Source organism: Lissotriton helveticus, chromosome 9, assembly GCF_964261635.1.
Source record: "Lissotriton helveticus chromosome 9, aLisHel1.1, whole genome shotgun sequence".
NCBI classification, from domain to species: domain Eukaryota; kingdom Metazoa; phylum Chordata; class Amphibia; order Caudata; family Salamandridae; genus Lissotriton; species Lissotriton helveticus.
In genome coordinates this window covers 1,149,722,235-1,149,735,705 of record NC_136070.1, presented here as the reverse complement: position 1 = coordinate 1,149,735,705, position 13,471 = coordinate 1,149,722,235, and the positions used below count along the sequence as shown (strand labels likewise).

General features: G+C 41.1%; 1 protein-coding gene across 1 annotated transcript in view; it reads left to right on the top strand.

Moving 5' to 3' along the window:
• CACNA2D3 (calcium voltage-gated channel auxiliary subunit alpha2delta 3) overlaps positions 1–13,471 on the top strand; it is a 2,522,256-nt gene that overhangs the window by 1,685,513 nt on the left and 823,272 nt on the right. The window contains exon 18 of the mRNA XM_078662383.1: positions 1,738–1,821. Within this exon, the coding sequence (XP_078518509.1) occupies positions 1,738–1,821 (84 nt within the window). The remainder of the gene's footprint in view (positions 1–1,737; positions 1,822–13,471) is intronic.

Sequence of the window (13,471 nt, the reverse complement as noted above, 5' to 3'; positions counted from 1 at the left end):
AGGCCCTCCCCTACCAACATGCTTTTGAGCTGGGTCCATGGCAGTGCCCCCAAGTCTGCCAGATTTGGAGATAGAGGGCCACACCTGAAGATGTCTACCTCATAAAATATCACATATTAAGCTTTATATCAAATATAAGGACACCCGCTTCCAGACCATGACATGTGACTTTGGCTCCAGGCTGCATCTGCTGCAAATGCAACTTTTCCTGCAGATTCTGTGTGAAGGTGTGAGATCTGAGGGGTAAGGGGAGGAGGGTGAGTGCTGAGGGGAGGAGGGAGGCTGACGGGTGAAAGGAAGAGATGAGGTCTGAGGGGGCAAAAAATGGACGAAATCCGGGGAGGGGTTAGGACTAGGGGAAACAGAAATAAGGGATTAGGGCTGGGGGCAGGGGGTGATGAGGTAAGGAGAGGAAAAGATGGGGAGGCCTCGGTGAAAGGAAATGAAGAGAAGAGGAAATGGAGGAAAAGAAGTACGGGAGTGGGACTACACGATGAAGGAACAAGGGTACAAGAAAGGACAGGTAAGTGGAGAAATCAGAGAAAGGTTGAGAAAAGATAATAGATACATTGTCTATGGGAAGATGAGGACCAAGAGGAGACAAATAACGTGGAAGAAGAAGGGGGGCAAGAAAGAAAAAAATTAGAGAGGGGTGAATGAACGTCAGGGGAGGATGGGGTAAAGGATTGGATAACTGCTAGTGAGAAATTCCAGACACATGCATGTGGATTTATATTGCCTCCCAGGGTGATTTTGGGTTAAAGGTTTTATGCAGAGTGGTCCCTATGGCTAAAATGCCAGGCGAAGTCTGGGATCTGGAGTGACTACGTTAAGTGGGGAGGTGGGCTGTGGATCAATAAATGACCCCTTCTCTGTACTACTGTGTCTGATGTAAGATAACTGGTATTGGTGTATTTTAAAACCGATACTTTAATTAATTTTCTCCTGCATTACATTTTTTAAAAGACTTATTGAATAAAGCACAGTAACCCAATGTGTCTCAGTCAGATCTTTCTAATATTCAGTAGAGGGCAGAATCGCCCATGTTATCATTACCAGCCTGAACACATACTAGCCGGGTGCTATGGAGCTAAAACGAGACTTACAGTGAAACGGAAACGCCTATGATTTAAATGTTGAATTACCTTTGCCGGTATTGTCTTTTAGAATAAACAAAAATCTTTTCAGTTAAACAAACAGCACACCGATTTCCCTAAAATCATCTAATCTTATTTAAAGTGTAAATTTACAGTTGATAAGATTAAAGGAGAAATAACTTCCTGTGTTGCCGATGCTGCCAAGTTGGAGGATTTAATGTGAACTTTGGAAGGGAACGGTTTTTGTGGCTGCCGTGATGAAAGATGTGTCGAAGGCAGAACTTCTCAAGTAGCCGAGCTAACTATAAAAATATGGCAAATACAAATAAGCCTTTCTCAATGTGTTTATATATTTTCTCGTTCCACGGTTTAGAAATGGTTTTCGCTTTAATGTTTTGCATAGAAGCTCTCTTATAGTCATCACAGGGTTTTGAAATGTTGAAAGAAAAAACACTTTTTAATGAACTGTGCTCTGGAGAGTTGCCTGAGGGTGATAGGTTTTTGAAGGTTGCTCTCGTTAGAATCTAATTGTGACACGGAACAGCTTGCGCCTGAAACTCCCTCCTTCTGTTTTAAATTTTTATTTATAACTTATATATATATATTTATATATTTATTGATCGTTTATTTCCACCAACAGTATGAAGAAGGGAAGAAACGAAGAAAACCAAACTATAGCAGCGTTGACCTTTCAGAAGTGGAGTGGGAAGACAGAGATGATGTGGTGAGTGTCAGAAATATATGCTGTGACATAAAAAAGGTGATGGATGGATAGAAATCTAAAAGTGAAAAGGTCCTACCTGCGTTAATAAGGTTAGGCAGCCACAAGACTGATAAACAGGTGCAGAGAGAAGGCCGTAAGGTAGACCTCTAGGAACCGACTCTGGCAAAGACCACATGAGGACAAAGGGAGCTGGAAGGCAGGCAGGAAATGCATGAGTCTGCCACACTCTTGGTGGAGGTCTCTACTTCATGGGAAACAACCTTTACAGCGCAACTTTTACAACGCACTACCATTACAATGAAACATTTACAACGCAACATCCATTACATCGCATGCCATTACAACGCAACCATTACAACTCATGACACTACAACGCATACCATTACAACGCATGTCATTACAACTCAGTCATTACAACGCATACCATTACAACACATACCATTACCATCCAACACTTACCCTACTGTTGCATCCCCTAGAGTTAGAATAGTAATTTTTACCCCTACACTATCCAACACTTACCCTACTGTTGCACCCCCTGGAGTTAGAATAGTAATTTGTACCTCTACACTATCCAATACTTACCATACATACAATGTAAGGTTATGCGTTGTAATGGTATGCGTTGTAAAGGTAGTATGTGTTGTAATGGAATGCATTGTAAAGGTAGTTTTAAAAAATTCGTTGTAAAGGTATGCGTTGTAAAAGTATGCGTTGTACCGTCATACAACCCTACTACATATCTGACCTTGTAGCTAGTTACTGGTCGATCTTCGCCTGCATTTAATCTGAAATGTGTCTTGTTTCGTAGCAAACAGTCTTGTGATTCATCTTTTCTGTGCCCTAAAATTATGTTCTTTATTCACTGTGGTTTTCTAGGCATTTTTCTTATTATTAACATTCTGTGATGCCACAGGCTTGTGGCTATTTCTTTGGATTTGATATTTTGGTCTCTGTCACAAGAGGCCCAGTCTAAAAATAGAGAATTATTTTTGTCCTTAGGTGAAGACTAGGACTTTGTTAAGTAGGTTTGGTTAGAGTTTGTAGAGTTCATCTCTGACAAACTCCGCGAAGTGCCACAAAAACTCTGCCATGCTTCGCGGAGTTCCACCTGTGGCGTAGTCTATTAGGTTGCACTGCTTGCACTGGAGTTTGTTCTGTGCCCTTAATTCAGCACAAGGGGCCCTCCTCGTCTCTCCAGATGGCATTACTGCTTTCTGTTGGTCGAGGAGACATTTTCCTCAAGAGTCAGTTTCCTCAACTCGAGCAGCAGATTTTCTTAGCGCAAGCAGTTGAAACTTGCAAAACTGCCCGCATTGAGAAATCTTGCTGGGAGAAGGTCCAGCATGATTGTTTTCTCGTGAGCACTTGCCAACTTAACGTTGGTGAGCCTCGCAGGAGCAAAACTTCACGTCACTTCACAGAGTTTTGCGGAACTCTGTGCAGAGAGCAGAGTGGGCAAAACATCACAAACTCCGCTGGCAGGAAACGGAATTCTTTGCACACCCCTAGTGTGAAGAGAATTTTGGGAAGTTGAAGGGAGAGATAATTATACTGACAAAAACAAGGAATATCACCAAGAAACTACATGAGCACTTTGAAGAGACATATAGGTTTTAATCAACAGGTTTACCCACATTTAACTATTGCAGGAATAAGGTAAATGACAGCAATGGACAATTTATTGCCACCAATACAGATCCAGCTCAGCCCTCAGCTAGTGTAAAATCAGGCAAACTTTCACTGGGGGTTGAGGGTGCAGTGAGACATCATGCACTTAACAGAACTTCTTAAGGAGATCTCTGCCGTCTGAATGTCAAGATTTGTAATGAGCAAACTGGTTGGGCCTGCAGTCTTTATCACAATAAAAACGTTTTTTTTATTCAGGGCTTTTACAAATGATTTGCTGTTGGGAAGTGCTGTCAAAAGCAGACATTGCTATTGCCTGTTTTAGTGGTACTCAGTTTATCAACCTCTGAAGGGTGAAAGGCTGAGCTGGCCCTAACACGCTTCAAACCTGTGACCTACAGACCAGATCTTTATCTCACCAAGCCATCTTGCCAGATTACAAGTCTTAGGGCCCCATTAGGATGGCAGGCGGATTGCCCCCATCAGACCGGCGGTGGTCACCACCGGCCCGGCAGGGGCAATCCGCCCCCATCCGTGTTGATAAGAACCCCGCCATATTATTATGGCTGGGGTGTCGGCGCCGGACGGAATGACCGTCCGCCACATTTCCGCCCGTGTTGACTTGCAACAGGGTCGGAAAGGCTGCAACATGGTGGCGGTGTCTTTCATACACCGCCAGCCATATTACAATGTGCGTGTAGGGATGCCGGAAAGGCATGCAGAGTCTGCTAGGGGGGCCTGTTGCAGGCCCCCAAGGACTCCGGGGGGGGAGGGGGTGCACATGGTGGGTACCATACAGTTCCATACACAACATGGCAGACACCGTGCGGTGCCAGGCATGTTATGCATGGAAGAGCACAACATGCCTCTCTAACATTGTGGCGGGTGGTGCTGAGTGCACCGCCCGCCACAATGTTAGGGATGCAGGATGCGCCCGCCACTGTGGCGGGCCCATCCTAATGGCGCATACGGGACCCCCGCCCTTATGGCAGGCGGTCCCTTGTTACGACAGGATGGAGGGCGGACAAAGTCCGCCCGCCATCCTAATGTGCCTCCTTGTGTTTGGCCCATGTCTAAATGATGCAGAGTAACCATTGAAGTGGCAACAGTGATTTTTGTGACATATGAATGAGCCCTGTGGTCTTGAATTAACAACTTCAATATCTAGCTCACAAACTCATTCCTGACATTTGATCTTTAGACCAATTGTTCTGAGGCTAGAATTACAAGGCCCAGTAATGGGTTTGCAACTCTGTCTTTAGAGTGTTAGGATCTCAATGTCAAGGTGGATAGCAGCTTCCCCCTTTTATCGAAGGATGGTAAATCACTTTTGTTAGACCTGTCAGCCTTAGGGCGGCATTCCCCCAAATATTGGGTCTTCATTCCTCCTGTTTTGCTGAATAATTTTTTGTTAACTCTAGGAATCTGGGCACTGCTAACCAGAGATAAGGTGCTTGTGCTATTTCCTTTAAGCATTCTGAAATTGGCTTACCCCAGATTCGCACATTTAATTTGCTTTTAAGTCCCTAGTAAAGTGCTACCATATGTACCCACAACCTGTAAATTAAATGCTACTAGTGAGCTTGCTGCACTGATTGTGCGACTCACTTAAGTAGCCTTTTAAACCTGACTCAGTCCTGCCATTTTGCCAGTCTTAATGCTTTCTTTTTCATACATTTAAGTCACCCTTAGGGTGGCCCCTAACAGCCCGTGGGGCACGGTCCAGTGTATTTTAAAAGGTGGACATGTACATTTATCCTTTACATTATCCTGGTAATGAAAATCTCTTAAATTAGTTTTTCACCTACTGCAAGACTTGCCTCTCCCGTAGGATAACATTGAGTTACCTGATTACATTTAATAAGAGATAACGTTTGGATTGGGAGTAGACAGGACTGTCGAGTTTGGTCTCTAAAGAATTGTAATTTAAAGGTATTTGGACAAAATATCGAAGAAAAAAGTATTGTGAAACAAATATATTGTGTCAAGAATATCAGGATGGCAAAATGTGGTCAACAGGAATATCGAAGGTAAGAATATTGTTTTCAGTGTTGTTTTTAATATCTTTAAAAAAATACTTTTGAAAATATTGTTGTGTATAACATTGTTTTTATGTGTTATATTATTTGTATTTTATTGGACTGTGTTTTACTTTAGTTTTGTATTTTTTCATGTGTTTGGTAAATAGTTTAATTTATGTTGCTAAAATTAGATTATTTTTATTTTTAGACCTGTGTATAATAGATGTTTATGTTTTTTTGTTATAAGAGCTCAATGTTGAGTTTTTAGGTATGTGGAGAGATTTTTAAAATGTGAACATTTTAATTTGATTATATGCCACATTTTTATAAATATAATAATTTGTTTTAATATTTAAAATAATGTTTTTATTTATTAATATAAGTGAACATTTTAAAAAGTGCTATGTTTTTTAAAACTTGTCTTAATTAATTAGAACATAAATGTATATGTGTGTGTCTTTAAAGTCATTAAAAAAATATAGATCATTTTAAACATATTTTGAAATAATTAACTTTGAAATTAAATATTTGTATTATTTAATGTAAATATGTATGTAAGTTTCCTCAATTTTAGTATTTAAAATTTTTAAATGTATATAATTTTATTTTTGCTATATATATAATTATAATCAATTCATGAATACTATTGTATATGTTATTTTACTGAAATTATGATTAATATGTATGAAAAATAATGTATTTCTATTATGTTTTACAAATAAACAACTGTTTTTATTATTAACAAAAACATTCTTATGTGCTTATTTGTTATAACATATTCAAACTTTGTTAATTTTTATAAATATGATATATAATGTATGCTCATCTTTAAATAATGAAAAATAGTTAATGGGTTAATTTGTAATGTTATATTTTAATTGGTAATAGTGATATATATATATATTTTTACATTATTTTACTTTGACTATGATTATGGAGTATGTATAGTATAAATAACCCCTTTAGTTTTCAACACCTTTCCTAAAATAGTTTAGGTTAGGGGAGGAATATTAAGTCTATCCCCTTTACTATCCAACATTTTCCCCAAAATGGTTTAGATTGGAGTGTGAATAGCAAATGTGACCCATTAAGTGTCCACAACCTTCCGTAAAAGGGTTTGGATTGGAAAAGGAATTATACATCTAAGTCCATTAGTGTTGAACACCTTCCCCAATTTAATTTAGATTGGAATGGGAATAGTAAGTCTACCCCTTTAATTTTTAATGTCCAACACCTTTAACAAAATGATGTATAGTGGAGCAGGAATAGAAAATGTGATCCCTTTAGTGTCCAACACTTTCCCTAAAATAGTTTAGATTGAAGTGGGAATTGTAATTATAAAGTCTTTAATGCCCAACACCTTCCCCAAAATGGTTTAGATTGGAATAGTAAATGTAACCCCTTTAATGTCCAACACCTTCCCCAAAAATGTTTTAGTTTGGAGTGGAAATAGTATATCTAACCCCAAAAGAGTGCAACACCTTTGTTAAAGTGGTTTTGTATGAAGTAGCAGTAGTTTGTTTCATTGAATTAGTACCCTAGATTTTCTGAAACAATAGTTCACATGGGAGTTGGTTGTGCACTTTTTAGTATATAATAAATTATAGTAATTTTTAAAGCATTTTTTAATTTATACTTTACATTTTTTAATATATTTGTGCAATCCTTTTTTTATGTTGGAAGGTGCTGCTGTTCATTGCAACAGATGTAGGGGTACTTGTACATTGTAGTTATAGTTTTATTTTTGGGTTTTAGGTAGATTTAGTTGTACTTTTTGTAGTTTTATACATTTATGTTTTGGGCTAGGTTTACATAATGCTAGAGTATATTATATTATATTATATTATATTATATTATATTATATTAGTTGCTCTGTGTTGATTAGGTTTAATATATATGCCAAGTTTGAAGTTACTGTTTTTTATGGATGGCGATTGTGTTTTATTTTCCAAGAAGCATTTTGTTAACACTTGTTTTGGATTTTTATAGTTCTTGAAGTTTTTGGAATGCTTTGATGGTTGTATATAGTAATTGTGTTATTTTTGCATTTTGGGGGGCTTTTTCAAATGTATTTTTCAATTTTTTGTGGATTGTACTTTTTGAGCACAGGGATACGGAGGAGGGTCTACAGCCACAAAACAGTAATTTATATGTATGTTATTTGTTCTGGGTGGGAAATATTATATTTTATTAATTATGTGAATTGTATGTGATTGTTACGTATTAAATAATTTCTTATGTGTTATAATTCATTTTTAAAAGTAAATTTAGTTATGATTGACGGTTTGGGGATCGTGAGATTAATGTTTTTATATAATTAATATACATAATATTTGTATTTATCTTTTTTTATTTGATATTTGTTTTTATATATATTTTTAGGAGATGAATACAAATATGATGTTTCATTTTTATTTACTAATTATTTTTGTTATGCTGCTTTGGATTATGTTTTTGATTTATTAGGTCTTCAACAGGTTATTACATATTTTATAATAGGGTTTAGGCTATTGATTGAAAGTAGTGTACTCCTTTGTTGTTAAAAGGTTTTCTTTACATTGTTGCATGTTGTATACTCTATTCATTTATTTGCTAATTTTAGGTTTAATTTGGGTTTCTGAGTGTTCCATTTTTAGTTGTTGGTAGCTTGGTTCTTTTTGTAGGACTTCATTACTTTACCTTTCAAATCTACACTTTTAGCACCCTCCTTCTCGGCTAATCACAGCTAACAACATCTGAATATGATCTCCGGCAAAGAGCACCCTCAAGGAGCCCGTTGGGCATTGCAGTGCCGGCCCAAAGAGGAGCTGCCCGATGATGAAACATGCCACCCAACTGGGTGGGTGAGGTCTCTTGCTTCTTTTTAATCATATTCCTCCAACCTTTATTGACCTACGGGATCTCCCATTTTTGTTTCTTCTAAGGAACTGCATACTCTTTCTATGTTGACTTTTCTTGTTCTAACCATTTGGTGCCTTCATCTGTTTCTTGGATCTCATGACTAGGTGTAGTTGGCCTTTGTGTATTCCTCTTTGACAGTATCACAAAGGTGGACTGGTGTTGGCAGGGTAGGTCAGATCTAGCAGTTTGAGGTGGTGGAGCTGCAACCTACCACTCTTGCATCTCAAATGGGCTGCCTCATCAGACTCCCAAAAGATGTCATACTAGTCTATTATGACCACAGACAATTTATGGCCAGGGGAGAGTGGGAGGAAATATTCCTTCTTCTCCCATTTCTGATCTGGCAACAGGTATGCATATAGGACCTGCAGACCCAACTCTTCAGATCAACTCTATGACCTAAGGAATTCTCAGAAGAAGGACTGCTCTGCTGCCCTGTGGCTCGCTCCAAGCAGGACTGCTCTGCTGCCCTGTGATCCTGCTGGAATCAAGACTACTCTGCTGGCCTGTGGCACTGCTACAAGAAGGACTGCTCTGCTGTCCTGCTGCCTGACGATGAAGGACTGGACCTGTACCTTGAACCCTGGACCACCAGAGTGACTCCAAGGTTTAGCAGGCTGGCCACCTGTTCTGAGCTTCAGTGACACAACAAGCTCCAACACCTTTGAATCCTGCACCTGGACTCTGCCTGCAGTGAGTCCTAACCCATCAAGTGGTTGCCTCCAGTCCTGGACCCTTGGAAGTAGGGTTAACAGCTTTGTGCCAGTCCAGCTGTTATTCCCATCAGAACCAATGCAGTGTGATGCAGCCCTTGCAGCTCCTCTTCGGAGCCGATGCAGTCGGACACAAAACCATGCAATGCAGGACATTGTATCGCTCCTCGGAACCGACAATGAGCAACACAATGCCTCGCATCAAGTACGGCTACATGTATCAAAATTGGAAACTGCGATTACCTAATTGCGATTTTCTGAGAATCGCAATTAGGTCATCACAGTTTCCTTAAAGGAAACTGGATTCTTTACAAAAAGAAAAATGAAAGGGTTTCCTTTTATTTTTTAAGAGCTGGCAGTGGTCCCTGGGACCACTGCCTGCTCTTAAAAGATGCATTTACAAACTTTCACAAAGGGGAAAAGGTCCCTTGGGGACTCCTTCCCATTTGCGAATGGGTTACCACCTACTTGAAGTAGCTGGTAAAATGTGAATGGTTTGCTAATACATTTCTGTCAGAAAACATTCATACATACTGATGCAATTCGGTCATAAAAAGGGACACCCTAAACATGCCCCCTCCTAATACTGAATCGCAAAACCCAATTTGCGATTCGTAACAGGTTACCGAATCGCAATTTGGGTTTGATGCATGTGAAAAGCCTTTATTGCATTTGCAAACTGAACGATTCTGTGAATCAGCCCGTTTGTGAACTCAAAAAGGCTTCATGTGTGTGGCCCATAAGGTGTCATTCTTAGCGGGTCTAACCTGGTCCCGGTATCAGGCCCATGTTCCATTTTAGTGGGCCTGAACTTGTGACTTTGTCCCAGTCTGGGGCTACCAAATAATCACAGTTGGTGCTTTGTGCTTTTAGGCACTATTTTTACCAAAATCTTTAATATTGCAATCTCCCTTTCTACTGATTGGATTTTTGTCATTTTAGTATCAACTATTTGATTACATTTTACTATTTTTCTAAATTGGTGTGAGGTTTTTCTCGTGTTGTGTTTTCATATTGTTAGTGCTCATTACTATGTTGGGTAAAAACGTTCTGCCCGACACGTCTCGGATTTGGGATCCAACCGACTCGCGGTACCTCTTGACCGATTACGATGCTTCCGAACACCATTAAGAAGGACTCCCATTGACACCTATGGGAGCCTGTGTTCTGACCGACAACACAGGCTCCTATGGAGAAAAGGGGTGTCTGCGGAAAACCTTGCACCCTGTGGCGGGCACCCCATGGTACCAGCTACACTGTGCCTGGTCTTACAGGGAGTTACCTTAGGTACACCAGTGGCCTCCAACCGGAGGCCTCAGGATGAAGGGAGGCCTGCTATGGGCACCCAAAGTCAGTTTCCAACAGCCTTTTCCAGCTGGACAGACCGAGTCGGAAAGGCTGGCAGAATCTGACATCGTAATTGGTCGGTCAGAAACGCTGTTAATAGAGCTGTATGGGTCACCATCGACCGACTCGGATTCTCTGATTGCCAGTCGGGATCGATACGGAATGTCCGAATGGTTCCCCTTCTGACCACGAGCATCGTAATCGGTCGGGTGGATTGGATTCCGACTGACTCGAGCGGATGGGTTCTGACTCTGTCTAGGGGAATCCAAATGTCGGTCAGAGGCTTTTCAACCACCATCGTAATGAGGCCCTTAGTGTTTGAAATAGTTTACATATTGCCTCTAAGTTAAGCCTGCCTGCTTTGTACCAAGCTACAAGAGGGCTAAGCACAGTTTGATTTAGTCTTATATGGCACCCTGACAGGGATTGTGGCTTTTACTTGAGACGGGCTCACACCTCCCTCAACCAACAACCCAGTTTCTCACATCTATGTAGCCTATCCCAATTAAACATCTCTGAGTTGCCATTTGGCATAGGTAAATGTGAGGTTGTAGTCTTACTATAATTATCAGCAAGGAGGAATAGTTCCTCTGTCAGATAGATGCACATAGTTGTACTGTTTGGCCAGAGTATGTGTCGCTGGGAGATCTGTAGTTCAGATCGTAATGCCCTCACACACCTGTTGGGGTGCCATGCTTCATCATTGGGCGCTCCTCGTCAGGCCAGCGCAGCAATGCCTGACAGGCCTGGTGGCTGCTTCTGTGAAGATCTTTTGATCTGAGGATGCCGTAAATGATGAGTGCAAGTGGGCCGTTTGAGTGGTGAGTTCTAGTGTGCAAAATGTGACTTAAAATAGGCTCTGGAACCCACAGGCAATCAATTTAATCATATATGGGCCCCACGACTAGGTAAAAACAGTGGTGTTATTTTATGGTCCTTAGGTACCAGGATAGCACAAGTATCATGCAGTCAACATGTTTCATGCCATCTAACACCAACCATAGGGCGGCACTTCTTCAGGACCGAAACAATCAGTGCAGCCCCCTAATAGGGCTGGTGTCCCCCCGCTACTCGAGGACTACCTAGTTATGTATGCCGGAATCCCCTGCTTGGGAGCCAGTAAAGTACTCCATCTCAAATTGAGGTGTCTGATTCTTCATAGGAGGACTGGATGGTCCCAATCACACTGGGGGACACTTGGCTATTCGATCGGACACTGCTGTCTCACCTACCCTGCTCCATCCTGCCTGAAAGACTTACTGTCTTTCCCCATAGAAGCTGTATTGGTATTGCAAACTAAGAATCTTCCATTGTTGAGTGAGTGAAAATGGGCTGCGCAGTGGTTGGACTGGTCCCAGCACCCCTTATCAGCACCTAAAATTGAAATGGGACCTTCCAATTTACCAGTCTTGAACATTCATCAGAAATTGAATGGGGAGTGCCCGAGGGCCTTTGATGTTTGAAAATATTTTCCACAGATCTCTCTCCTGTTCGTGAGCAGAAAAGTTAGACTTTAAAGAACACTGCACCACAATTCCTTAACCATGACAGACCAGCTACCTCTCCTATCAGCCATTGACCTAATGGTTGAATTTGACCCTGCATGTCGCTCCGCTGACCTTTGGCTATGTTTGCGATATATAAATACCATATAAATACATACATAAATAGATAACAAGCATACCCATCAAACATGTTCTGTGACAGTAGTAGATTTTAGGAGAGTGTGTTTTGATATTCTCAGAAGGTGCAAAACTTGCAGTCACTAAACCAACAGGTGTGGACACATCCATTAGGATTGATTAGTTTTTGTATGTGTATGTGTTACCTCTGGTAACTTGGCACAAAGCAGTCAGGCTTAACTAAGAGGCAATGTGAAAAATATTAATGCAGAACTCAAAGAGTAATAAAGTGAAACACAACACAAGAACATCCCAAAACACTTTAGAAATCTAGATAGGATTTTAATAAATAAAATGATAGCGCAACAACAACAATCCAATTAGTAGAACAGGATATATTGAATTTTAAATGTTTCGGTAAAAATAGTGTCAGACCACAAACTGTGGGTATATGGTCACACTGGAACAGGACAAAGTAGCAAGTTCAGGCTAACCATGATAGATCACAGGCCGGGTACAGACTGAGTTCGGCCTGCTGGGAATTGTGCCCTTTGTCCTTGTTGTGAGGTCTGCACAGTGGTGCTTTGTGAGGCTTTGCATTGCTCTGTGTTAGTTCCAATGAAGCTTTAATCTTTGTGGCGAGGTTTTGTGGAGCTTTGGATCACTCTGTGTCAGTTCCAGTAAAGCTCTCAGCTGCGTTTTGAGGCTTTGAAGGGCTTGGAGTCACTTGGTGTCGGTTCTAATGAAGTTCTCAGCTGGGCAGCAAGGCTTTACGGCTCTTCACATCACTCTGCGTTGAAACCAGTGCAGCTTTCACCTGGGATCTAAACAGCGTGGCCCCGCAATGCTTTGCATCACATGGCGACGGTTCTTAGAAGCCTTAAATTCAGAGCTGCACCGTTTTGTGGGCCCTGCATAGCTTTACACAGGTTCTGATGGAGCCTTCAATTAGGCAGGAAGGAGTGCTCTCTGATGCCATCCAAGGGTTTAGGAACTTACTCCAGCAGAGGGCAGCAGGAGGTTCAGGCAGGTCCAGTTGGCACTTCTCATTTGGGCAGTTGCAAGGCCGAGTTCTGGAAGATTTTTATTTGACTGCAGCTCAAACAGGAGACTGGCCAACTTGGAGTCACTCTGGTTAGTCTGTGCTCAAGTGAGCAGATCCAAATGTCTTTCTTCACACAGCAAGGCAGACTTGCTGGCAGCAGGGCAGTCTTTCTGTCAGCAGGGCAGGCCTCCTGATTTTCCCCAGGGCCAGTAGTGTTCTGTTGTGGGATCTGAGAGTGCCAACTTTTATCCTCAGTGCCAGTCTTTTGGTGGGGGTAAAGCCCAAGGCCACCCCCAAACTAATTCTGACCAATTCTCCTGTCCTTCCAAGATTTGTATCCTAATTGTCTCTAGAGACAAAGTAAAGCACCAT